This window comes from Triticum urartu, chromosome 2, assembly GCF_003073215.2.
Source record: "Triticum urartu cultivar G1812 chromosome 2, Tu2.1, whole genome shotgun sequence".
In the NCBI taxonomy this organism is placed as follows: Eukaryota; Viridiplantae; Streptophyta; class Magnoliopsida; order Poales; family Poaceae; genus Triticum; species Triticum urartu.
In genome coordinates, this window is record NC_053023.1 from 192,537,522 (window position 1) to 192,565,072 (window position 27,551).

General features: G+C 47.2%; 1 protein-coding gene across 1 annotated transcript; it reads right to left on the reverse strand.

The window, feature by feature from the left end:
* Positions 1 to 19,765: 19,765 nt before the first annotated feature.
* Positions 19,766 to 21,738, reverse strand: LOC125536702 (transcription factor MYB41-like). The gene is made up of 3 exons (XM_048699945.1): positions 21,340 to 21,738; positions 21,103 to 21,232; positions 19,766 to 20,960 (listed from the first exon to the last, which is right to left on the reverse strand). The coding sequence occupies exons 1-3, from the start codon at positions 21,470 to 21,472 to the stop codon at positions 20,174 to 20,176; spliced, it is 1,050 nt and encodes a 349-aa protein (XP_048555902.1). The 5' UTR covers positions 21,473 to 21,738; the 3' UTR covers positions 19,766 to 20,173.
* Positions 21,739 to 27,551: the final 5,813 nt, after the last annotated feature.

The following is a 27,551-nucleotide window of genomic DNA, read 5'->3' on the forward strand; positions in this document are numbered from 1 at the left end:
ATTAACACAATGTATATCCAATATACTTCTACCGACCTTGCCAGCCTTCTCATCTACCAAGTATCTAGGGTAATTCTGCTCCAGTGGTTGTTCCCCTTATTACAGAAGCACTTAGTCTCGGGTTTGGGTTCAACTTTGGGTTTCTTCACTAGAGCAGCAGCTGAATTGCCGTTTCATGAAGTATCCCTTCTTGCCCTTGCCCTTCTTGAAACTAGTGGTTTCACCAACCATCAACAATTGATGCTCCTTCTTGATTTCTACTTTTGTGGTGTCAAACATCGCGAATATCTCAAGGATCATCATATATGTCCCCGATATATTATAGTTCATCACGAAGCTCTAGTAGCTTGGTGGTAATGACTTCGGAAAAACATCACTATCTCATCTGGAAGATCAACTCCTACTCGATTCAAATGATTGTTGTACTCAGACAATCTGAGCACAAGCTCAACAATTGAGCTTTTCTCCTTAGTTTGCAGGCTAAGAAAATCGTCGGAGGTCCCATACCTCTTGACGTGGGCACGAGCCTGAAATCCCAATTTCAGCCCTCGAAACATCTCATATGTTTTGCGACGTTTCAAAACGTCTTCGGTGCCTCAACTCTAAACCGTTTAACTGAACTGTCACGTAGTTATCAAAATGTGAATGTCAGATGTTCGCAACATCCACAGACGACGTTCGAGGTTCAGCACACTGAGCGGTGCATTAAGGACATAAGCCTTCTATGAAGCAATGAGGACAATCCTCAGTTTACAGACCTAGTCCGCATAATTGCTACTATCAACTTTCAACTAAATTTTCTCTAGGAACATATCTAAACAGTAGAACTGAAGCGCGAGCTACGACATAATTTGCGAAGATCTTTTGACTATGTTCAGGATAATTAAGTTCATCTTATGAACTCCCACTCAGATAGACATCCCTCTAGTCATCTAAGTGATTACATGATCCGAGTCAACTAGGCCGTGTCCGATCATCACGTGAGACGGACTAGTCATCATCGGTGAACATCTTCATGTTGATCGTATCTACCATACGACTCATGCTCGACCTTTCGGTCTCTTGTGTTCTGAGGCCATGTCTGTACATGCTAGGCTCGTCAAGTCAACCTAAGTGTTTCGCGTGTGTAAATCTGTCTTACACCCGTTGTATGTGAACGTTAGAATCTATCACACCCGATCATCACGTGGTGCTTCGAAACAACGAACTGTCGCAACGGTGCACAGTTAGGGGGAACACTTTCTTGAAATTATTATGAGGGATCATCTTATTTACTACCGTCGTTCTAAGTAAACAAGATGCAAAAACATGATAAACATCACATGCAATCAAATAATAGTGACATGATATGGCCAATATCATATAGCTCCTTTGATCTCCATCTTGGGGCTCCATGATCATCTTGTCACCGGCATGACACCATGATCTCCATCATCGTGTCTTCATGAAGTTGCTCGTCAACTATTACTCCTACTACTATGGCTACCGGTTAGCAATAAAGTAAAGTAATTACATGGCGTTGTTCAATGACACGCAGGTCATACAATAAATAAAGACAACTCCTATGGCTCCTGCCGGTTGTCATACTCATCGACATGCAAGTCGTGATTCCTATTACAAGAACATGATCAATCTCATACATCACATATATCATTCGTCACATCCTTTTGGCCATATCACATCACATGGCATACCCTGCAAAAACAAGTTAGACGTCCTCTAATTGTTGTTTGCATGTTTTACGTGGCTGCTATGGGTTTCTAGCAAGAACGTTTCTTACCTACGCAAAAACCACAACGTGATATGCCAATTGCTATTTACCCTTCATAAGGACCCTTTTCATCGAATCCGATCCGACTAAAGTGGGAGAGACAGACACCCGCTAGCCACCTTATGCAACTAGTGCATGTCAGTCGGTGGAACCAGTTTCACGTAAGAGTACGTGTAAGGTCGGTCCGGGCCGCTTCATCCCACAATGCCGCCGAATCAAGATTGGACTAGTAACGGTAAGAATATTGAACAAAATCAACACCCACAACTACTTTGTGTTCTACTCGTGCATAGAATCTACGCAATAGACCTAGCTCATGATGCCACTGTTGGGGAACGTAGCAGAAATTCAAAAAAATTCCTACGTCGTGTCACCAAGATCTATCTATGGAGAAAGCAACGAGGGGAAGGAGAGTGCATCTACATACCCTTGTAGATCGCTAAGCGGAAGCGTTCAAGAGAACGGGGTTGATGGAGTCGTACTCGTCGTGATCCAAATCACCGATGATCCTAGTGCCGAACGGACGGCACCTCCGTGTTCAACACACGTACAGCCCGGTGACGTCTCCCATGCCTTGATCCAGCAAGGAGAGAGAGAGGTTGAGGGAAGACTCCATCCAGCAGCAGCACACGGCGTGGTGGTGGTGGAGGAGCGTGGTACTCCAGCAGGGCTTCGCCAAGCACCGCAAGAGACGAGGAGGGAGAGGGGTAGGGCTGCGCCAAGAAGGAGAGGAACTCATGTGTGTTGGGCAGCCCAAACCTCAAGTATATATAGGGGGAAGGGGAGGGGCTGCGCCCCCCCACCTAGGGTTCCCTCCCTAGGGGTGGAGGCAGCCCCCAGATCCCATCTGGGTGGCGGCCACAAGGGGGAGAGGGGAAGGCGCACCTGGGGTGGGCCTTAGGGCCCATCTGCCCTAGGGTTTGCCCCCTTCCCTCTTGGGGGCGCCTTGGGCCTTGGTGGGGGGCGCACCAGCCCACCTGGGGCTGGTCCCCTCCCACACTTGGCCCATGCAGCCCTCCGGGGCTTGTGGCCCCACTTGGTGGACCCCCGGGACCCTCCCGGTGGTCCCGGTACGTTACCATAAAACCCGAAACTTTTCCGGTGACCAAAACAGGACTTCCATATATAAATCTTTACCTCCGGACCATTCCAGAACTCCTCGTGACGTCCGGGATCTCATCCGAGACTCCGAACAACATTCGGTAACCACATACAAACTTCCTTTATAACCCTAGCGTCATCGAACCTTAAGTGTGTAGACCCTACGAGTTCGGGAACCATGCAGACATGACCGAGATGTTCTCCGGTCAATAACCAACAGCGGGATCTGGATACCCATGTCGGTTCCCACATGTTCCACGATGATCTCATCGGATGAACCACGATGTCGAGGATTCGATCAATCCTGTATACAATTCCCTTTGTCTATCGGTATTGTACTTGCCCGAGATTCGATCGTCGGTATCCCGATACCTTGTTCAATCTTGTTACTAGCAAGTCTCTTTACTCGTTCCGTAACACATCATCCTGTGATCAACTCCTTGGTCACATTGTGGACATTATGATGATGTCCTATCGAGTGGGCCCAGAGATACCTTTCCGTTTACACGGAGTGACAAATCCCAGTCTCGATTCGTGCCAACCCAACAGACACTTTGGGAGATACCTGTAGTGCACCTTTATAGCCACCAAGTTATGTTGTGACGTTTGGCACACCCAAAGTATTCCTACGGTATCCGGGAGTTGCACAATCTCATGGTCTAAGGAAATGATACTTGACATTAGAAAAGCTTTAGCAAACGAACTACACGATCTATGTGCTAGGCTTAGGGTTGGGTCTTGTCCATCACATCATTCTCCCAATGATGTGATCCCGTTATCAACGACATCCAATGTCCATGGTCAGGAAACCGTAACCATCTATTGATCAACGAGCTAGTCAACTAGAGGCTTACTAGGGACATGATGTTGTCTATGTATCCACACATGTATATGAGTTTCCTATCAATACAATTCTAGCATGGATAATAAACGATTATCATGAACAAGGAAATATAATAATAATCAATTTATTATTGCCTCTAGGGCATATTTCCAACAGGTACACCTTCTATCACAGATCCGAAGGGAAGATATTCGTTGCTAAGAATGGATCCTTTCTAGAGAAGGAGTTTCTCTCGAAAGAAGTGAGTGGGAGGAAAGTAGAACTTGACGAGGTAATTGTACCTTCTCCCTTATTGGAAAGTTGTTCATCACTGAAATCAGTTCCAGTGATTCGTACACCAGTAAGTGAGGAAGCTAATGATTATGATCATGAAACTTCTAATCAAGTTACTACCGAACCTTGTAGGTCAACCAGAGTAAGATCCGCACCAGAGTGGTACGGTAATCCTGTTCTGGAAGTCATGTTACTTGACCATGATGAACCTACGAACTATGAGGAAGCGTTGATGAGCCCAGATTCTGCAAAATGGCTTGAGGCCATGAAATCTAAGATGGGATCCATGTATGAGAACAAAGTATGGACTTTGGTTGACTTGCCCGATGATTGGCAGGCCATAGAGAATAAATGGATCTACAAGAAGAAGACTGGTGCTGACGGTAATGTTATTGTCTGTAAAGCTCGACTTGTTGCAAAAAGTTTTCGACAAGTTCAAGGAGTTGACTACGATGAGACCTTCTCACCCGTAGTGACGTTTAAGTCCGTCCGAATAATGTTAGCAATTGCCGCATTTTATGATTATGAAATTTGGCAAATGGATGTCAAAACTGCATTCCTTAATGGATACCTTAAAGAATAGTTGTATATGATGCAACTAGAAGGTTTTGTTGATCCAAAAGGTGCTAACAAAGTGTGCAAGCTCCAGCAATCTATTTATGGACTGGTGCAAGCCTCTCGGAGTTGGAATATACGCTTTGATAGTGTGATCAAAGCATATGGTTTTGTACAAACTTTTGGAGAAGCCTGTATTTACAAGAAAGTGAGTGGGAGCTCCGTAGCATTTTTGATATTATATTTAGATGACATATTGTTGATTGGAAATGATACTGAATAGCATAAAAGGATACTTGATAAGAATTTTTCAACGAAAGACCTCGGTGAAGCTGCTTATATATTGGGCATCAAGATCTATAGAGATAGATCAAGATGCTTGATTGGACTTTCACAAAGCACATACCTTGATAAAGTTTTGAAGAAGTTCAAAATGGATCAGGCAAAGAAAGGGTTCTTGTCTGTATTACAAGGTGTGAAGTTGAGTCAGACTCAATGCCGGACATTGCAGAAGATAGAGAGAAAATGAAAGGTGTTCCCTATGCTTCAGCAATAGGCTCTATCATGTATGCAATGTTGTGTACCAGACCTGATGTGTGCCTTGCTATAAGTTTAGCAGGGAGGTACCAAAGTAATCTAGGAGTGGATCACTGGACAGCGGTCAAGAACATCCTGAAATACCTGAAAAGGACTAAGGATATGTTTCTCGTATATGGAGGTGACAAAGAGCTCGTCGTAAACGGTTACGTCGATGCAAGCTTTGACACTAATCCAGATGACCCTAAGTCACAAACCGGATACGTGTTTCTATTGAATGGTGGAGCTATCAGTTGGTGCAGTTCCAAGCAGAGCGTCGTGGCGGGATCTACGTGTGAAGCGGAATACATAGCTGCTTCGGAAGCAGCAAATGAAGGAGTCTGGATGAAGGATTTCATATTTTAGGTGTCATACCTAGTGCATCGGGTACAATGAAAATCTTTTGTGACAATACTGCTGCAATTGCCTTGGCAAAGGAATCCAGATTTCACAAGAGAACCAAGCACATCAAGAGACGCTTCAATTCCATCCGCGATCAAGTCAAGGAGGGAGACATAGAGATTTGCAAGATACATACAGATCTGAATGTTGCAGACTCGTTGAATAAGCCTCTCTCAAGAGCAAAACATGACCATCACCAAGACTCCATGGGTGTTAGAATCATTACAATGTAATCTAGATTATTGACTCTAGTGCAAGTGGGAGACTGAAGGAAATATGCCCTAGAGGCAATAATAAATTTATTATTTATATTTCTTTATATCATGATAAATGTTTATTATTCATGCTAGAATTGTATTAACCGGAAACTTAGTACATGTGTGAATACATATACAAACAGAGTGTCACTAGTTTACCTCTACTTGACTAGCTCGTTGAATCAATGATGGTTATGTTTCCTAACCATAGACATGAGTTGTCATTTGATTAATGGGATCACATCATTAGAAAATAATGTGATTGACTTGACCCATCCGTTAGCTTAGCATGATGATCGTTTAGTTTTTTGCTATTGCTTTCTCCATAACCATATATAGATGTTCCTATGACTATGAGATCATGCAACTCCCGAATACCGGAGGAACACTTTGTGCGCTACCAAACGTCACAACGTAACTTGATGATTATAAAGGTGCTCTACAGGTATCTCCGATGGTGTTTGTTGAGTTTGCATGGATCAAGATTAGGATTTGTCACTCTGATTGTCGGAGAGGTATCTCTGGGCCCTCTCGGTAATGTACATCACTATAAGCCTTGCAAGAAACGTAGCTAATGAGTTAGTTACGGGATGAAGCATTATGAAACGAGTAAAGAGACTTGATGGTAACGAGATTGAACTAGGTATTGAGATACCGACGATCGAATCTCGGGCAAGTAACATACCGATGTCAAAGGGAACAACATATATCGTTATGCGGTTTGACCGATAAAGATCTTCATAGAATATGTAGGAACCAATATGAGCATCCAGGTTCCGCTATTGGCTATTGACCGGAGACATGTATCGGTCATGTCTACATAGTTCTCGAACCCATAGGGTCTGCACGCTTAACGTTCGGTGACCATCGGTATTACGAGTTTATGTGTTTTGATGTACCGAAGGTAGTTTGGAGTCTCGGATTTGATCACGGGCATGGCGAGGAGTCTCGAAATGCTCGAGACGTAAAGGTCGATATATTGGAAGCCTATGTTTGTGTTGGAAATATTCCCTAGAGGCAATAATAAAATGGTTATTATTATATTTCCTTGTTCATGATAATTGTCTACGGTTCATGCTATAATTGTGTTATCCGGAAATCGTAATACATGTGTGAATACATAGACCACAACATGTCCCTAGTGAGCCTCTAGTTGACTAGCTCGTTGATCAATAGATGGTTACGGTTTCCTGACCATGGACATTGGATGTCATTGATAACGGGATCACATCATTAGGAGAATGATGTGATGGACAAGAACCAATCCTAAGCATAGCACAAGATCGTGTAGTTTGTCTGCTAAAGCTTTTCTAATGTCAAGTATCTTTTCCTTAGACCATGAGATTGTGCAACTCTCGGATACTATAGGAATGCTTTGGGTGTGCCAAATGTCACAACATAACTGGGTGGCTATAAAGGTGCACTACGGGTATCTCCGAAAGTGTCTGTTGGGTTGGCACGAATCGAGACTGGGATTTGTCACTCTGTATGACAGAGAGGTATCTCTGGGCCCACTCGGTAATGCATCATCATAATAAGCTCAATGTGTCTAAGCAGTTAGTCACGGGACCATACATTACGGAACGAGTAAAGTGACTTGCCATTAACGAGATTGAACGAGGTATTGGGATATCGATGATCGAATCTCGGGCAAGTAATGTACCGATTGACAAAGGGAATTGTATACGGGATTGATTGAATCCTCGACATCGTGGTTCATCCGATGAGATAATCATGGAACATGTGGGAGCCAACATGGGTATCCAGATCCCGATGTTGGTTATTGGCCAGAGAGATGTCTCGGTCATGTCTGCATGATTCCCGAACCCATAGGGTCTACACACTTAAGGTTCGGTGACACTAGAGTTGTTATGGGATTTAGTATGTGGTTACCGAATGTTGTTCGGAGTCCCGGATGAGATCCCGGACGTCACAAGGAGTTCCGGAATGGTCTGGAGATAAAGATTTATATATGGGAAGTCCTTATCTGGTCGCCAGAAGTGTTCGGGAGATTATCGGTATTGTACCGGGACCACCGAAGGGGTTCTGGGGGTCCACAGGGAGGGTCCACCTGCCCCGGAGGGCCCTATGGGCTGAATATGGAGGGGAACCAGCCCCTAAGTGGGCTGGGCGCCAAACCCCCTAGGGCCCATGTGCCTAGGGTTTAGGGGAAACCCTAAATGGGGCGCCCCCTTTGGCTTGGGGGCAAGCCGCCCCGCTTGGCTGCCCCCCCCCCCCTCTAGATCCATCTGGAGGGGGCCGGCCCCCTCTCCCTTTCCCCTATAAATAGAGGGGAGGTGGGAGGGCTACCGCACCCTTCCCCTGGCGCAGTCCTCTCCCTCCCCAACACCTCCTCCTTCGTGGTAGTGCTTGGCGAAGCCCTGCCGGAGAACCACAAGCTCCACCACCACGCCGCCTGTGCTACCGGAGCTTATCCTCAACTTCTCCTCTCCCTTTCTGGATCAAGAAGGAGGAGACGTTCTCGGGCTGTACGTGTGTTGAACGCGGAGGCGCCATTGTTCGACGCTTAGATCGGAATCAACCGCGATCTGAATCGCTGCGAGTACGACTCCTTCATCCACGTTCTTGTAACGCTTCCGCATCGCGATCTTCAAGGGTATGAATATACACTCTCCTCGCTCTTGTTGCTAGTCTCTCCATAGATTGATCTTGGTGATGCATAGAATTTTTTTAATTTCTGCAACGACCCCCAACAGTGGCATCATGAGCTAGGTCTATGCGTAGTTTCTACGCACGAGTAGAATACAAGTTGTTGTGGGCGTCGATTTTGTCAATTTACTTGCCGTTACTAGTCTTATCTTGATTCGGTGGCATCGTGGGATGAAGCGGCCCAGACCGACCTTACACGTACGCTTACGTGAGACAGGTTCCACCGACTGACATGCACTAGTTGCATAAGGTGGCTAGCGTGTGTCTGTCTCTCCCACTTTAGTCGGATCGGGTTCGATGAAAAGGGTCCTTATGAAGGGTAAATAGAAATTGGCATATCACACTGTGGTTTTGGCGTAGGTAAGAAACATTCTTGCTAGAAACCTATAGCAGCCACGCAAAAACTTGCAACAACAATTAGAGGACGTCTAACTTGTTCTTGCAGCATATGCCGTGTGATGTGATATGGCCAAAAGGATGTGATGAATGATATATGTGATGTATGAGATTGATCATGTTCTTGTAATAGGAATCATGGCTTGCATGTCGATGAGTATGACAACCGGCAGGAGCCACAGGAGTTGTCTTAATTTATTGTATGACCTGCGTGTCAATGAAAACGCGATGTAATTACTTTATTTTATTGCTAACTGTTAGCCATAGTAGAAGAAGTAACAGTTGGCGAGACAACTTCATAAAGACACGATGATGGAGATCATGGTGTCATGCCGGTGACGATGATGATCATGGCGCCCCAAAGATGGAGATCAAAAGGAGCAAAATGAAATTGGCCATATCATGTCACTATTTGATTGCATGTGATGTTTATCATGTTTATACATCTTATTTGCTTAGAACGGCGGTAGCTTAAATAAGATGATCCCTCGCTAAAATTTCAAGAAAGTTTTCCCCCTAATTGTGCATCGTTGCGAAGGTTCGTTGTTTCTAAGCACCACGTGATGATCGGGTGTGATAGATTCTCACGTTCAAATACAACGGGTGTAAGCCAGATTTACACATGCAAAACACTTAGGTTGACTTGACGAGCCTAGCATGTACAGACATGGCCCCGGAACATGAGAGACCGAAAGGTCAAACATGAGTCGTATAGTAGATACGATCAACATGGAGATGTTCACCGTTGATGACTAGTCCGTCTCACGTGATGATCGGACACGGCCTAGTCGATTCGGATCATGTATCACTTAGATGACTAGAGGGATGTCTGTCTGAGTGGGAGTTTATGAAATAATTTGATTAGACGAGCTTAATTATCATGAACATAGTATAAAATCTTTGCAATATGTCTTGTAGATCAAATGGCCCACGCTAATGTTGCCCTCAACTTCAATGCGTTCCTAGAGAAAACCAAGCTGAAAGACGATGGTAGCAACTATACGGACTGGGTCCATAACTTGAGGATCATCCTTGTAGCTGCCAAGAAAGAATATGTCCTTGAAGCACCACTAGGTGAAGCGCCCATTTTCCCAGCAACTCAAGACGTTATGAACGCCTAGCAGTCGTGTAGTGATGATTACTCCCTGGTTCAGTGCGGCATGCTTTACAGCTTAGAACCGGGGCTCCAAAAGCGTTTTGAGCAACACGGAGCATATGAGATGTTCCAAGAGCTGAAAATGGTTTTCCAAGCTCATGCCCGGGTCGAGAGATATGAAGTCTCCGACAAGTTCTACAATTGTAAGATGGAAGAGAATAGTTCTGTCAGCGAGCACATACTCAAAATTTCTGGGTTGCACAACCGCTTGTCTCAGCTAGGAGTTAATCTCCTGGATGACGCGGTCGTTGACAGAATCCTTCAGTCGCTCCCACCTAGCTACAAGAGCTTTGTGATGAATTTCAATATGCATGGATGGAGAAAACCATTCCTAAGGTATATTCAATGCTAAAATCAGCGGAGGTGGAGATAAAAAAAGGAACATCAAGTGTTGATGGTCAATAAAACCACTAGTTTCAAGAAAGGCAAGGGTAAGAAGAACTTCAAGAAGGACGGCAAGGGAGTTGTCGTGCCCGGTAAGCCAGTTGCCGGGAAGAAGCCAAAGCATGGACCCAAGCCTGAGAATGAGTGCTTTTATTGCAAGGGAAACAGTCACTGGAAGCAGAACTGCCCCAAGTACTTAGCGGATAAGAAGTCCGGCAATACCAAAGGTATATATGATATACATGTTATTAATGTGTACCTTACCAGCACTTGTAGTAGCTCCTGGGTATTTGATACCGGTGCGGTTGCACATATTTGTAACTCAAAACAAGAGCTGTGGAATAAGCGGAGACTGGCGAAGGACAAGGTGACGATGCGCGTCGGGAATGGTTCCAAGGTCGATGTGATCGCCATCGGCACGCTCGCTCTACCTCTACCTACGGTATTAGTTTTAAACCTCAATAATTGTTATTTAGTACCAACTTTGAGCATGAACATTGTATCTAGATCTCGTTTAATGCGAGATGGATACTCATTTAAATCCGAGAATAATGGTTGTTCCATTTATATGAGAGATATGTTTTATGGTCATGCCCCGCTGGTCAATGGTTTATTATTGTTTAATCTCGAACGTGATGTTACACATATTCATAGTGTGAATGCCAAGAAGTGTAAGGTTGATAATGATAGTCCCACATACTTGTGGCACTGCCGCCTTGGTCACATTGGTGTCAAACGCATGAAGAAACTCCATGCAGATGGACTTTTGGAGTCTCTTGATTATGAATCATTTGACACGTGCGAACCATGCCTCATGGGAAAAATGACCAAGACTCCGTTCTTTGGAACAATGGAGCGAGCAACCAACTTATTGGAAATCATACATACTAATGTGTGCGGTCCAATGAGCGTTGAGGCTCGCGGTGGCTATCTATGTTCTCACCCTCGCTGATGACTTGAGTAGATATGGGTATGTCTACTTAATGGAACACAAGTCTGAGACCTTTGAAAAGTTCAAGGAATTTCAGAATGAGGTAGAGAATCAACGTGACAAGAAAATAAATTTCTTATGATCAAATCATGGGGGAGAATATTTGAGTCACAAATTTGGCACGCACTTAAGGAAATGTGGAATTGTTTCACAACTCACGCCGCCTAAAACACCTCACTGTAATGGTGTGTCCTAACGTCATAATCGCACTCTATTGGATATGGTGCGATCTATGATGTCTCTTACCGATCTGCCGCTATCATTTTGGGGTTATACTTTAGAGACTGCCGCATTCACTTTAAATAGGGCTCCGTCGAAATCCGTTGAGACGACACCGTATGAATTATGGTTTGGGAAGAGACCTAAGCTATTGTTTCTGAAACTTTGGGGATGCGATGCTTATGTCAAGAAACTTCAACCTGAAAAGCTCGAACCCAAGTCGGAAAAATGTGTCTTCATAGGATACCCTAAGGAAACTATTGGGTATACCTTCTACCTCAAATCCGAAGGCAAGGTATTTTTTGCCAAGAATGGATCCTTTCTGGAGAAAGAGTTTCTCTAGAAAGAAGTAAGTGGGAGGAAAGTAGAACTTGATGAGGTATTGCCTCTTGAACCGGAGAGTGGCGCAGCTCAGGAAGATGTTTCTGTGGTGCCTGCACTGACTAGAGAGGAAGTTAATGATGATGATCATGAAACTTCAGATCAAGTTGCTACTGAGATTCATAGGTCCACAAGGACACGTTCCGCACGAGAGTGGTACGGCAACCCTGTCCTGGAAATCATGTTGTTAGACAATGGTGAACCTACGAACTATGAAGAAGCGATGGCGGGCCCGGATTCCAACAAATGGCTTGAAGCCATGAAATCCGAGGTAGGATCCATGTATGAAAATGAAGTATGGACTTTGACTGACTTGCCTGATGATCGGCGAGCCATAGAAAATAAATGGATCTTTAAGAAGAAGACAAACGCAGATGGTAATGTGACCATCTATAAGGCTCGGCTTGTCTCTAAGGGTTATCGACAAGTTCAAGGGGTTGACTACGATGAGACCTTCTCACCCGTAGCGAAGCTGAAGTCCGTCTGAATCATGTTAGCAATTGCCGCATTCTATGATTATGAGATATGGCAGATGGACGTCAAAACGACATTCCTTAATGGTTTCCTTAAGGAAGAATTGTATGTGATGCAACCGGAAGGTTTTCTCAATCCTAAGAATGCTGACAAGGTATGCAAGCTCCAGCGCTCAATCTATGGGCTGGTGCAAGCATCTCGGAGTTGGAACATTCGCTTTGATGAGATGATCAAAGCATTTGGGTTTACACAGACTTATGGAGAAGCATGTGTTTACAAGAAAGCGAGTGGGAGCTCTGTGGCATTTCTCATATTATATGTGGATGACATACTATTCATGGGAAATGATATAGAATTCTTGGAAAGCATAAAGGCCTACTTGAATAAGTGTTGTTCAATGAAGGACCTTGGAGAAGTTGCTTACATATTAGGCATCAAGATCTATAGAGATAGATCGAGACACCTCATTGGTCTTTCACAAAGCACATACCTTGACAAGATATTGAAGAAGTTCAATATGGATCAGTCCAAGAAGGGGTTCTTGCCAGTATTGCAAGGTGTGATATTGAGCACGGCTCAATGCTTGACCACGGCAAAAGATAGAGAAAAGATGAGTGACATCCCCTATGCCTCGGCCATAGGGTCTATTATGTATGCCATGTTGTGTACCAGACCTGATGTGAACCTTGTCGTAAGTTTGGTAGGAAGGTACCAAAGTAATCCCGGCATGGAACACTGGACAACAGTCAAGAATATCCTGAAGTACCTAAAAAGGACTAAGGATTTGTTTCTCGTTTATGGAGGTGACGAAGAGCTCATCGTAAAGGTTTACGTCGATGCTAGCTTCGACACAGATATGGATGACTCCAAGTCACAAACCGGATACGTGTATATTTTGAATGGTGGGGCAGTCAGCTGGTGCAGTTGCAAGCAAAGCATCTTGGCGGGATCTACATGTGAAGCGGAGTACATGGCAGCCTTGGAGGCAGCACATGAAGAAATCTGGATGAAGGAGTTCATTACCGACCTAGGAGTTATTCCCAATGCGTAGGGCCCGATGACTCTCTTCTGTGACAACACTGGTGCTATTGCCCTTGCCAAGGAGCCCATGTTTCACAAGAAGACGAGGCATATCAAGCGTCGCTTCAACTCCATTCGTGAAAATGTTCAAGATGGAAACATAGATATTTATAAAGTGCATACGGACCTGAATGTCGCAGATCCGTTGACTAAACCTCTTCCACGAGCAAAACTTGATCAACACCAGAACTCTATGGGTGTTCGAATGATCACAATGTAACTAGATTATTGACTCTGGTGCAAGTGGGAGACTGTTGGAAATATGCCCTAGAGGCAATAATAAAATGGTTATTATTATATTTCCTTGTTCATGATAATTGTCTATTGTTCATGCTATAATTGTGTTATCCAGAAATCGTAATACATGTGTGAATACATAGACCACAACATGTCCCTAGTGAGCCTCTAGTTGACTAGCTCATTGATCAATAGATGGTTACGGTTTCCTGACCATGGACATTGGATGTTATTGATAACAAGATCACATCATTAGGAGAATGATGTGATGGACAAGACCCAATCCTAAGCATAGCACAAGATCGTGTAGTTCGTCTGCTAAAGCTTTTCTAATGTCAAGTATCTTTTCCTTAGACGATGAGGTTGTGCAACTCCCGGATACTGTAGAAATGCTTTGGGTGTGCCAAACGTCACAACATAACTGGGTGGCTATAACGGTGCACTACAGGTATCTCCGAAAGTGTCAGTTGGGTTGGCACGAATCGAGACTGGGATTTGTCACTCCGTATGACAGAGAGGTATCTCTGGGCCCACTCGGTAATGCATCATCATAATGAGCTCAATGTGTCTAAGCAGTTAGTCACGGGATCATGCATTATGGAACGAGTAAAGTGACTTGCCGGTAATGAGATTGAACGAGGTATTGGGATACCGATGATCGAATCTCGGGCAAGTAACGTATCGATTGACAAAGGGAATTGTATACGGGATTGATTGAATCCTCGACATCATGGTTCATCCGATGAGATCATCGTGGAACATGTGGGAGCCAACATGGGTATCCAGATCCCACTGTTGGTTATTGGCCAGAGAGATGTCTCGGTCATGTCTGCATGATTCCCGAACCCGTAGGGTCTACACACTTAAGGTTTGGTGACGCTAGAGTTGTTATGGGAATTAGTATGTGGTTACCGAATGTTGTTCGGAGTCCCGGATGAGATCCCAAACGTCACGAGGAGTTCCGGAATGGTCCGGAGATAAAGATTTATATATGGGAAGTCCTTATTCGGTCGCCGGAAGTGTTTGGGGGTTTATCGGTATTGTACCGGGACCACCGAAGGGGTTCCCGGGGTCCACCGGGAGGGTCCACCTGCCCCGGAGGGCCCTATGGGCTGAATATGGAGGGGAACCAACCCCTAAGTGGGCCGGGTGCCAAACCCCCCTAGGGCCCATGCGCGTAGGGTTTAGGGGAAACCCTAAAGGGGGCGCCCCCCTTGGCCTGGGGGGCAAGCCACCCCCTTGCCCCCCCCCCTCTAGATCCATCTGGAGGGGGCCAGCCCCCTCTCCCTTGCCCCTATAAATAGAGGGGAGGTGGGAGGGCTGCCGCACCCTTCCCCTGGCGCAGCCCTCTCCATCCCCAACACATCCTCCTTCGTAGTAGTGCTTGGCGAAGCCCGGCCGGAGAACCGCAAGCTCCACCACCACGCCGTCGTGCTGTCGGAGCTCTTCCTCAACTTCTCCTCTCCCCTTGCTGGATCAAGAAGGAGGAGGCATTCCCGGGTTATACGTGTGTTGAACACGAAGGCGCCGTTGTTCGGCGCTTATATCGGAATCAACCGTGATCTGAATCGCCGTGAGTACGACTCCTTCATCCGCGTTCTTGTAACGCTTCCGCATCGCGATCTTCAAGGGTATGAAGATACACTCTCCTCTATCTTGTTGCTAGTCTCTCCATAGATTGATCTTGGTGATGCGTAGAACTTTTTTTAATTTCTGCAACGATCCCCGACAGTTTGGACATCGGAATGGTTCCGGATGAAATCGAGAGTATACCAGAGCACCGGGAGGTTACCGGAACCCCTCGGGAGGTATATGGGCCTTATTGGGCCTTAGTGGAAGAGAGGGAAAAGAAGCAAAGGAGGGGGCGCCCTCCCCCCCCCAAGCCCAATCCGAATTGGGAGGGGGGTCGCCCCCCCCTTCCTTCCTTCTTCTCCTCCTTCCTTCTCTGCTAGAACCAACAAAGGGAAGGGGGAATCCTACTCCTGGTGGGAGTAGGACTCCCTTGGGGCGCGCCTAGAGAGGCCGACCCCCTCCCCCTCCTCCACTCCTTTATATACGGGGGAGGGGGGAACCTCATGGACACACAAGTTGATCATTGATCTCTTAGCCGTGTGTGGTGCCCCCGTCCACCATAATCCACCTCGATCATTGTTGGGGAACGTTGCAGAAAACAAAAAAAATTCCTACTCGTTTCACCAAGATCCATCTAGGAGTTCATCTAGCAACGAGCCATCGGATGCATCTACATACCTTTGTAGATGGCGCACGGAAGCGTTCAAAGAACGGTGATGATGTAGTCGTACATGACGTGATCCAAATCACCGATGACCAAGCGCCGAACGGACGGCACCTCCGCGTTCAACACACGTACGGGACGGGAGACGTCTCCTCCTTCTTGATCCATCAAGGGGGGAGGAGAGGTTGATGAAGATCCAGCAGCACGACGGCGTGGTGGTGGATGCAGGGCGTCACAGTAGCAGGGCTTCGCCTATACTACGAGGGAGAGACGTAACGGGAGGAGAGGGAGGCGCCAAAGCTCAGGTGTGAAGTCCTCCCCTCTCCTCAACTATATATAGGGGTGCCAAGGGGGGGGCGCCGGCCCTAGTAGATGGATCTACTAGGGGGGGCGGCGGCCAAGGGGTGGGGGGCTTGCCCCCCAAGCAAGGGGGCGCCCCCTTTAGGGTTTCCCCCAACCTTAGCCGCATGGGCCCTTGGGGGGTTGGCGCCCCAGCCCACTTTGGGCTGGGTCCCTTCCCACTTCAGCCCATGGGGCCCCCCGGGATAGGTGGCCCCACCCGGTGGACCCCCGGGACCCTTCCGGTGGTCCCGGTACAATACCGGTGACCCCGAAACTTGTCCCGATGGCCGAAATAGCACTTCCTATATATAATTCTTTACCTCCGGACCATTCCGGAACTCCTCGTGACGTACGGGATCTCATCCGGGACTCCGAACAATATTCGGGTTACTGCATATACATATCTTCACAACCCTAGCGTCACCGAACCTTAAGTGTGTAGACCCTACGGGTTCGGGAGACAAGCAGACATGACCGAGACGACTCTCCGGTCAATAACCAACAGCGGGATATGGATACCCATGTTGGCTCCCACATGCTCCACGATGATCTCATCGAATGAACCACGATGTCGAGGATTCAATCAACCCCGTATACAATTCCCTTTGTCAATCGGTATGCTACTTGCCCGAGATTCGATCGTCGGTATCCCAATACCTCGTTCAATCTCGTTACCGGCAAGTCACTTTACTCGTACCGTAATGCATGATCCCGTGACCAGACATTTGGTCACTTTGAGCTCATTATGATGATGCATTACCGAGTGGGCCCAGTGATACCTCTCCGTCATACGGAGTGACAAATCCCAGTCTCGATCCGTGTCAACCCAACAGACGCTTTCGGAGATACCCGTAGTCTACCTTTATAGTCACCCAGTTACGTTGTGACGTTTGGTAGACCCAAAGCACTCCTACGGTATCCGGAAGTTACACGATCTCATGGTCTAAGGAAAAGATACTTTGACATTAGAAAACTCTAGCAAACGAACTATACGATCTTGTACTATGTTTAGGATTGGGTCTTGTCCATCACATCATTCTCCTAATGATGTGATCTCGTTATCAATGACATCCAATGTCCATAGTCAGGAAACCATGACTATCTGTTGATCAACGAGCTAGTCAACTAGAGGCATACTAGGGACATGTTGGTGTCTGTTATTCACACATGTATTACGATTTCCGGATAACACAATTATAGCATGAATACAGACAATTATCATGAACAAGGAAATATAATAATAATCCTTTTTATTATTGCCTCTAGGGCATATTTCCAACAATCATATCGTAGCAGTGCTTAGGCAAAGCCCTGTTCCGGTAGCATCATCATCACCATCATCACGTCGTCGTGCTGATGAAGCTCTCCCTCGATACTCAGCTGGATCGAGAGTTTATGGGACGTCACCGAGCCGAACATGTGTAGATTGCGGAGGTGCCGTACTTTCGGTACTAGGATCGGTCGATCGTGAAGATGTGTGACTACATCAACCGCGATGTCATAACGCTTCCGCTTACGGTCTACGAGGGTACGTAGACAACACTCTCCCCTCTCGTTGCTATGCATTACCATGATCTTGCGTGTGCGTAGGAAATTTTTGAAATTACTGCGTTCCCCAACACCCCCCCCCCCCCCAAGAAATTATCATACAAGGATGCTGGAACATATGGATCTAACGAAATGGTAAAGTTTTCATAAATGAAGTAGCAAGTGTGAACTGCAGGAAATTCAAATTAAAGTAGACTTACAATTCTTGGAGTACAGAATAAAGTCAAAGCACCTAAGGGCTCTGCAAGATTGGATAGCAGCTTCGATGATGATCGGCTAGAGTTTAATCATTTTCAACGAAATGATTGTGACACGAACTGGTATTGGTTAGTTGCTTTTATTTTGGAAGCTTAAACTCCTTGTAATTGATTTGTAAATATTTTTAATGAAAATTACAGTAGAACTATTATTCTACGGTTTGCGCTTAAAAAAAGAATAAACAACTGCACACAAGAGACATTCATAGATATTGAAGAAAACAAAGGGTGCCTCTCTAAATGGAGATTAAAGTTCATGTGAGTATTTAGATTGTTAGAGACATGGAAGGTTTTTTGGAATGAAGGCCCATCTTTTGTTATGTGGTAGCAAGTCTACATGCTTGAACTAGAAATGATAGGTCATTGAGCTAGAAAGTAAAATACGCCTTCACCGTTTATGGATTGCCTAAGATCCTTGTGATGTCTTATTATTTGGCCAACTCCAGGCATCATGTTGGAGAAAGCAATGAGTTTCCGCTCTTGCCTGGGATCCATGGTCGTTCCGATCTTCACGACTCATGGGCAGGTTGGAGGAGTCTAGCACGATTTCATTGGTTCTGTCGTGACTAGTCAAGAGCACATTCGGTCTAAGTGGTTCTGGATGCCCACGAATACAGTGATGGTCATGACCAGGATAGAGATCGGTAGTGTCGCAATTGCACCGCTTGTGGGTTGACAAACAAAATACAGCTAGGCTCCAGGCGTGCGTGAGCTGCCGATAATTGATTCACCGTCGATCTTAAGGTCAAAATGAGGGGTCATGAAGAAACAATAGAGAGAGTGGTAGTGTCCGGAGGGATCTCATAGGAAACATGGTAGTTTAACAAGGTCTAGGCCCACTAAAGGTACCTACTTATATACTCCCTCTGTAACATATCCAATGCATGTTTGTTCATCAAAGTTGTTGTTGAATAATGAGCTCGACGGACAGTGGCTCCATTTGAGCAAACATATTATGCGTACATAATTACACAATGCATTTAAAGACAAGGTCATGGCCTCATTAATCTGATGTTTTTTCCAGTTAAGGCCTTAAATACGTACGGAAATAATGATATGCCATACGTATAACTAAGAATGCATGCATACATTGAGTTACTTTGGTATGTGTGTACGTACACTACACACATTGGCCTTGGAGGTGTACCACGACCTAGGCTCATGCAGCCTTGTACGAGTTGTGTGTGTTGACCTGACCATACCCAAACAAGACGGTTATATATATCAAACTACAACTACAACATATAGTATTACGAGGAATGTAAACTTTGATGAAGCTTGCTAATTAATCCATTGCCATAGATTTCTCTTTGACTTACAGAAAAACAAATACATATGTGGTCGATCGGGTAACTGTTGGTCGCTCATCGATCAGACGGAGCAGGCAGCAGCAATGATTAAGTTGCACACCAACTCCAGTCTATTTTCCCAACGATTTAAGAATAATTGCTTGTCATGTGACCATCAGTGACTTGACAGTTACTTGTGTCCTTATTCTAGTTGGTTTTTCTCCCTCCCTTTGATTTCTTCTATTATACTTATATTAAATTCTCAGCAGTGCAGTAACCAATGAAATAGAAGAGGCAGCAAAATTAAACTAAAGAAATCGAATGAACAAGAACAAACAGACAATAAAAGTAGCATTCTAAGAAAAGCAACCGGAGTGACCCTATTTTTCTTCACTGGAGACAAAGCATATGATGCAAGTGAGAGGGATAGCAGCCGCCTCCACCAATCATATGAAGCCACCTTTGCCATGATTTCCCCACACTGACATGCACCACACACACCAATGAATTGAAGATCGAAATAAGAATAACAGGAAAAACAAAAGTGAAGTTTCTAACAGTAACCAGTGACCATGAACTGGATAAAAATGGTACAATCCTGTACAAAAACGGCTCTCGTACGAGATCATCATCGTATGCATGTTTTGCCCCCTGTCGGTCGGTACGTGATGAACTGTTCGACCTAGCTTCCACATGCATGCAGATGCAGGTGGAACCCGTACTTGTATTTTTCATTACATGTAGTCGCTCACATCCAGGAGATCGGACAGGTGCATGTCGAACAGCCCGGCGGCGTCGGCGCTGAAGGCGTCGATGTTGCTCGCGTTGGCGCAGAAGGTTGTCGGTGAAGCCGAGTTCACACGCCCCGCGGGGCTCGATGACGGCGTGGATACGCCGGAGCCGACGTTGCAGTTGTTGTTGTTGTTGCTACTTGTGACCGGGCTGCTCCACTGCAGGTTCGACGTGTCTGACGCCATCTGCATCAGCGCCGGCACGTAGTCGAGCTCGAGCTGGTTGTCGTAGCCCGGGAGCTGCCCGTAGTCAGAGGGCACCATGTGATCCTGGTGTAGTTGCTGCGCGGGGTTCGCGTGAACCAGACCCGGCATTTGGCACGCCGAGCTGGGCTGCAAAAACATGTCTGCGGCCGTGGCATGTTGAGGCGGCGCCTGAGATACCTGCTGCGCCATCTGCGCCTGGATCAGCCAAGGGAGGAGCATCTGCTGTTCGGTCGTGGGCTGCGAGGAGGTTGTGGTCGGGGCTGCGAGGAGGGTGGAGGCGAGGCGGAGGAGGTCCGGGTAGTTGGCGAGCGGCTCGAGGGCGCGGAGCGTGTCGAGGTCGGCCTGTGTGGGGTAGTAGGCGGCGGGCTTGAGGAGCGAGGAGAGGTCGAGGAGGTCGAGGCGCGGCGCGTGGGTAACGGGGTCGATGCCCATGCGGAGGAGGCGCTTGCGGATGTGCGTGTTCCAGTAGTTCTTGATCTCGTTGTCCGTCCGTCCGGGCAGCCTCGCCGCAATGGCTGACCACCTGAGCAATCATGCAAAAAAGCACATCAAAATCAAACTCGCCAGGAAACCGTACGCCTAGCTGCTGCTGCTGCTGCTATAGCAACAGAGACGCCTAGCTAGTACTACGTCGAGTTGAATGATGTGAAGTGAGTAGTTCTTACTTGTTGCCGAGGATGCTGTGTAGCTGGATGATGGTCTCCTCCTCCTCGAAGGAGAAGCGGCCGCGCTTGATGTCCGGCCGGAGGTAGTTGGTCCACCGCAGCCGGCAGCTCTTCCCGCACCGCTCAAGGTCTGCACACACAGACGCAACACAGTTAATTATTGTGTGGGATCGATCGGTGGATAACTAACTAACCAACTTGGCAGAGCAAGCAGCTGCATGAGTCCGAGTCGCTTACCGGCATTCTTGGGGAGGGTGCGCCAGTTGCCCTGGCCGTGCTTCTTGATGTAGGCGACGAGCTTCTCGTCCTCCTCCTGCGTCCACGGCCCCTTCTTCAGCCCGGTCCTGTCGCAGCACGGCGCGCGCCCCATCTAATCGCGTATACAACTGTAGAGTAGAGACGGATTGGGCGATGGAGCGAGCAGGAAAAGGCTCAGTTTGTCTCGCAGCCGCTGTAGAGGATGGAGAGGAGCTAGCTAGCTAGCCAGCCAGGAGAGTGTGAAAACTGAAAACTGGACGGATGGATGGAGGTAGAGGACGGGAGACGAAGGTGTGTGGGGGCGAGGGAAAGGCTTATAAAGGGCGCGAGCGCGACGGGCCGGGGGTGGCGGTCCAAGTCAACAGGATTCGGTGCCGGCCTTTGTTTATCGCGGCCGCGACGTGGCTCTCCTGCCGGCTGCGGGCTGCGTCTCGTCTCACGGCCACGCCCACGGCAGCGACCGTCTCGTCCGTTGGATGAGGATGGAAGGGGTAAAAAAGGGTCGCGACCGGAAGACAAGAAACGCACGCAGGGCGGGACGCCACCCCCCAAAGTGGCCAAGCAGATCCCACGGCACGCGCTGGCGTGCCACCCCGACTATCCCATCGTCGCAGGCAAGGCTAGCCCGTAGCCCCGTGCAACATTGTCTCGTGTTTTGACTGACTAGGATAATCACATGTGTCGATCCTTGCGGAGTAGAGTGCGCTTCCCTTTGCCAGTTCCATCAGGAACATGCCATTTTTACCGATGGTGGTAGAATCTAGTACTAGACTCCATCAGGCTGAACGTACGAGCTAGGAAACAAAACACAATGATGGAGTGAAAAACGGTCAACTGTACTGTATTTTACTTTTACTACTACTATAGACCAAGGATGTACTGGGCAGGGTAAATTTCTTGGCGGGCAAAAACATCCGATCCAATCCAATCCAATCAATGGATATTGACTCGTGTTTCGCCACTCCCGTCGGCTAGCTGGCGTTGACGAACGTCCCCGCCCCGCCCTGCCTTGTGGCGCCCGCCCTCCTGCGCCACCTCGCCCCGCTGACGGAACGCAGCGCCGGGGACGGACGGCCCAGACTCGTGCCGGCCCGGCCAACTCTTATCTCTAGCTCGCCCTTGTGGTCGAGGAACTGCACGGACGCTGCTGCGTGGAAGGAAAACCGCACTGCCCTGCTCCCACGGCCACGGGCCATGGCCATGGCAGCAGCAGCAGCGGCGGGAGGGGCCAGCAGCACCAGCGATAAACTGGCAAGGCGGCAGAGGCCCGCGTGCAGCTTTCCTTTTAATTCCTGTGCATGGGCCTGCGCCCGCACCGCCTTCCCGCCGTACGTCCTCGCTACCTGCCATGCCGGCCGGCCACATGACAGTCTCGCCCCGCCGTGGTCCGTAACGAAAGAAGATCTGACTAAAGGAGGCGCGCCACGCGCATGTGTTCGAAATCGAATTCGGGACGGACGCTCTTGCTCGGGGGCCTCGCCCTCGCCCTCGTGTGTGTTTGAGCCGACGTCGACGTCGAGATCTATCTGCGGATCATGCAAGATCCCGACGTGGCCACGTTTTTGCTTCTTTTTTTGCTCGTTTTTGGATTTGCGTCGTGTAAAACGACCGATGGATCGATTTTCGCGCGGAGGTTTTTAGAGGCTCCCCACGTACGTCGTGTGCCGGCCGGCGACCGTGTGTGTGGCTGACAAGTACGCGGGTGTGCACAGGTGTGCCACCTGCTCATGTGGTGTGAGGGCTCGTGTGCTTCTTTTCGGGCAATTGCGACTCGTACTTGGTGTCCCTTCACAACCAGCAGGTGCGGTTTCTTCGCTGATATTACTAGTTAATATGTAAAGCGAAAACAAATGTCAAAAAAGTTTGCCCAAGCATATCAGAGTGTGTGTAAAGGAAAATGAAAGTGACATCAAGCCAGGAAAATGCGACCTTGGAGATAATATCATATTTGTACTGCCTTGCTGTACGGATGCTATCCACGAGTGAACGAAGCATGAACTATTGATGTCGCAAGTGAAGGCTCATATATGGAGTAGTACAAAACAGCATGTACGTACATACCCTGAGTGGAGTACCTAATAATATTACTAAAAAGATTACTACGTTCCGGTTAAATCACCCGCAAAGAAGAAGATCTTAGTTAAATGGGTGAAAATGAAACATACTTGGCATTTAGCATCGTCTTTTTGTTGTCCTAGTTCCATGAAACACGCAAAACTCACTTGGTACTCCGCTAAGCTCTCTCTCTTTGGTAGGGACGCGTGTCTGCCAATCGAGCTTCTAGTGTCCATGTCAATTGACCTTTTGTGCATCACAATAATTGCTCGACACGGCCGGCACACATCAAGCCACTCGTACATGCCAGTACAACACGAGAGCACGCTTGAATGAAGTTTTTGACAGTCTTACGTTTTCCTCCAGGACGGAGCATTAATTTGTTGATTTAATTAATGTTCAAATATAAGGTGACGCAAAACAAGCTACTAGTAGCGCAGACGAAACCAACGAGCAGGTTCAATTTAGCTGATGAGCACATCCACAAATAGAAGATTAATTTGGAGAAGGGACGAAAAGAAAGCCAAAGTGTGCCGCTTACGGCAAAGTTAACAATGCACAAATATCTCATCCACTCCATCAAACGCGCAACGACTAAAACAGTCAATGCCCTATAGAATGCTTGCTTGCTTGCGGTGAATACTAATGTAATAAGATTAATAATGAACTCTGTTGCCCAACTACAAACCTGTACCGCGACCCCCTGATTAGCCAGCCCTCCAAACTAAGGCACCCATCTTAATAATTAGTTTAAGCAAGAGGGCGGGGAACCAAGTCCAAATTAGGCAAGGCGATTAGTATGCAGGTCGCTCCACTAACGGTACGGATTCACACAGCGACATTATAATTTTGGGAGGCAGTGGCCGCTTTTGGCATACGTTTCCAAATGCAGACATCATATACGTATGTCATGAAAATAACCCCGCGTCCAATAAAACAGTGCTGTTTCGGACTAGTTGGCCGACCGTCCTTCTCTTAGACTTAATTGGGGAGCATGGGCAATGCATGCATGCATGCTATCAATGGTCTACATGCAATCACTGTTTCAGCTAAGATTACATGATTGCATGTAACCTTTTATTTACCACATACTAGTACTTTGTAGTGCTCAATTAATTGAGCATGCGTGATGAGCTCAATTGTACTGTACGTGCCAATCGACTGGTCCGAACGAAACTGGAGGCAAAAATTACCGAGAGGTGATTAGACTAGCGTGCAGACGTAACGACGACAGCGCCTCGCCGTGTGAGCGCACCGTGCACACCTGTGAAGTGCCAGCGAGCAACGCTTGCCGATGCTTCCGGGGATCGACCGGCGTACTTTAACCTGTGTCCGTACACGGATCGCTATTAGCAATAGGGAAAGTATATGTAGTGATAAAAGTACGGGCAGTGAGATCACACTCTCGCGCAGCTTCCGCTGGCGATCGTTGTTCATACGGCAACGCAGATACTACGCCAGTACGTACGCATATCGCATATATATGCATACGTGTACGCATTTCCTTTTTTGCCGGGAATAAACCTACCGAGCTCGCTACGTAGCTATAGCTAGTAGATTTGCTTCAAGACTTGACAGGTCGTCGTATACGTATTACTAGTAGATAAGACGAACAAGGTACGTAGACATGCATGTTACACCATTTGTTAATCCGCATGAGATACACTGATACATACACATGGCGTATACAATTAACCCACCTACCTAGCTACTTAATCAGGCAGAGCTTGCACACAGAGATAACCTAGCCAGCTAGCTAGATTTGGTAGTAACTTAACTCTACTTATAATCAACATATAAGCTGCATACGCCTCCATGTCTCTCGCCATGGAGACACCGGCCCTCTTCCACGCAGTAGCTACTCAAAACAAATCCCCAGCAGTTTTCAACACACGCCCTCAAATTAACAACCATTAACCCGCCCACACGAAGCTCTTAAGTATTCCCGTAATACCTGATCGGGGGGTCGCGTGGCGCGCGATCAGGATTCCATGGCGTATCCCCTGCCCGAAACGGAGCTCCGCCGACGTCGCTCCGTTTGACGGACGGGCAGATGGTTGCTGCGACTGCGAATAACGCGACGCACACACGCGCCTACGTGTCCCCCGGCCTCCAATAGTCTAGGCGCTACGGCGTCCTTCTCTATAATACGCGCGCGTGCATAGTTAATTCGCGGTTGGGTGATCCGGGAGATCTCCGTGAGGTCACCCCGGTCTCGCCTGCTTCATCCTAACATTGACGTTTATCCTATTCAAATCCCTCTCATAATTGTGTATTTTTAGCCTGGGATCCGTGGGTTTGATTGTTTGGACGCAAAAGGCACCGGATTGGAAGAGCAAACCGCGCGTTAGATACTGTAGATTAATGCGGAGCTGGATGGCCAAGGCAACTCTGACTTTGTCTTGCTGCACTTTACGCGGATGTGATCGCGTTTTCTACTCCGGGATGGTTGATTAGCACCTGCGATCACGGATCAGGGTCTGCCACGTTGGAACACGATCAGATCGACCAAGGTAAAAGTAAAATGGTCCACTAGCTGCTGTGCGCATCGGCCAATTGATCTTTACCTCCATCGTTCGTGGTATAGGGCATCCATGCATAGTTAAGTGTAAGTGTATTATCTGAACCAGATTCTGCTAGAACATTCATTTGGTGATCAGGCATGAACATGATTGAGAGGTTAGTTAATTGCGATAGCTGTGACGATCTCCTATACTATTTCTTTTCTTTTTTGGCATCTCTGCGAGCCTGTGATCACTGTTCATGCGTGCGGTCCGTATAAAACTATGGTATTTGCATGGGGGTCGAGGTACGTACATACGTGGATCCATGGATGAGGTGTCAACAAACTGTCAACTCAACACACAAACTGGCGCCTCCGTTGCATCACGCCCCAGCTGCTCCATATAAGTATTTGTGACTGGCCAGGATGAGGCGCCCGTGGCTGTGGTTGCGTTTGGTTGTGACCTGGATCGCCTCCGCCTATGGTTAGCAAGAGTAGATGGGCGGGAAGCATTGTTATTTCATGTGATGGAACATGCATATCGTACTTGCTCCCTGGATGCATATGGCTTGGAAACGGCAAGAAGGGCATTTAATTTTCTAGGGGTGTATCTTTCTTATGCGACATTATTGTCATCTGGATGCGGCAAGTTGGTGGCATAATAAAAACAGCTAGCGCACTTGGTTCCGTATATGCCTTGGACCTTGGTCGATTCAGCATATGGGTCAGAGCATCAGAGGACAATTCATGATGGAGTGCAATCTGTGGCTAGAAAGAGAAGGGGAGAAATTAATGTTCATATGTCTGACTGAAAAGACGTGCTGAGGAGTATATTAGTCGGAATTATTCAGAACATTTGGAACCTGTTTTCAGCTGTTCATATGTAGTACGTAGTACATTGGTTGGCCGTTCCGACGCTAGCTCATGCTCGTGCACTCGGAGAGAGTTTTCTTCCATTTGTGTCTTTATACATTAATTTCCTGTAAGCTTTTTATGTACACCAAAGACATTGGTTTTGATAATGAAATCGGAGGGAGCGCTCTCTTTTTTGGAGCAAAAAAGAGCTCATGCTTAGTGGCCAATACGCACAGCTTGTTGTTAAGCAGCAAAACAACAATTTCCTTGATGTTTTTATATGGTGTCAAGTGAGATACCAAGATTTCAGTTGCGTGGCTCAATACGCGAAACTTGCGCCGACAATGCTCGATCTCGGACGCCAGCGCAAATAGTAGTTCACCAGCACATACACTTGAGAGCATTTGGCACTTGATCTCTTGGGCAAGAAGGGCATTGGCTCGTTCCATACACTTTCACGGTATCTGAAGTCCAACCACTTGTACATCCAAGTCATGTCATTTCCGGTGGTCAATCAGCCGGGGTTTGCCGGAATGGCTGACTCTTGGCAAGCATGGGCGGTTCCTGCAGCAAGCGACAGGCAGCATTTCAGTATCCAGTTAACCCTCTTGATGCCTTCGACAACTTAATTTCACCCTGATAGCTAAGCTAGCTTGCTTACGCAGCAGAGCTATTCTGAAGACGCGTACGGCAATCGCGACTTCGTGCAGGCAAAAACATCTGATCAGTAGCCTTTCTTATATTACGCCCATCAAAGTCAGCATGGGCTACAGCAAGA

Coding starts and splice junctions, on each gene's coding strand:
- LOC125536702 (XM_048699945.1), bottom strand. CDS start 21,472: ATGGGGCGCGCGCCGTGCTGCGACAGGACCGGGCTGAAGAAGGGGCCG. Junction 21,233..21,339: donor CACCCTCCCCAAGAATGCCG/GTAAGCGACTCG, acceptor CTGTGTGTGCAG/ACCTTGAGCGGTGCGGGAAG. Junction 20,961..21,102: donor CACAGCATCCTCGGCAACAA/GTAAGAACTACT, acceptor ATGATTGCTCAG/GTGGTCAGCCATTGCGGCGA.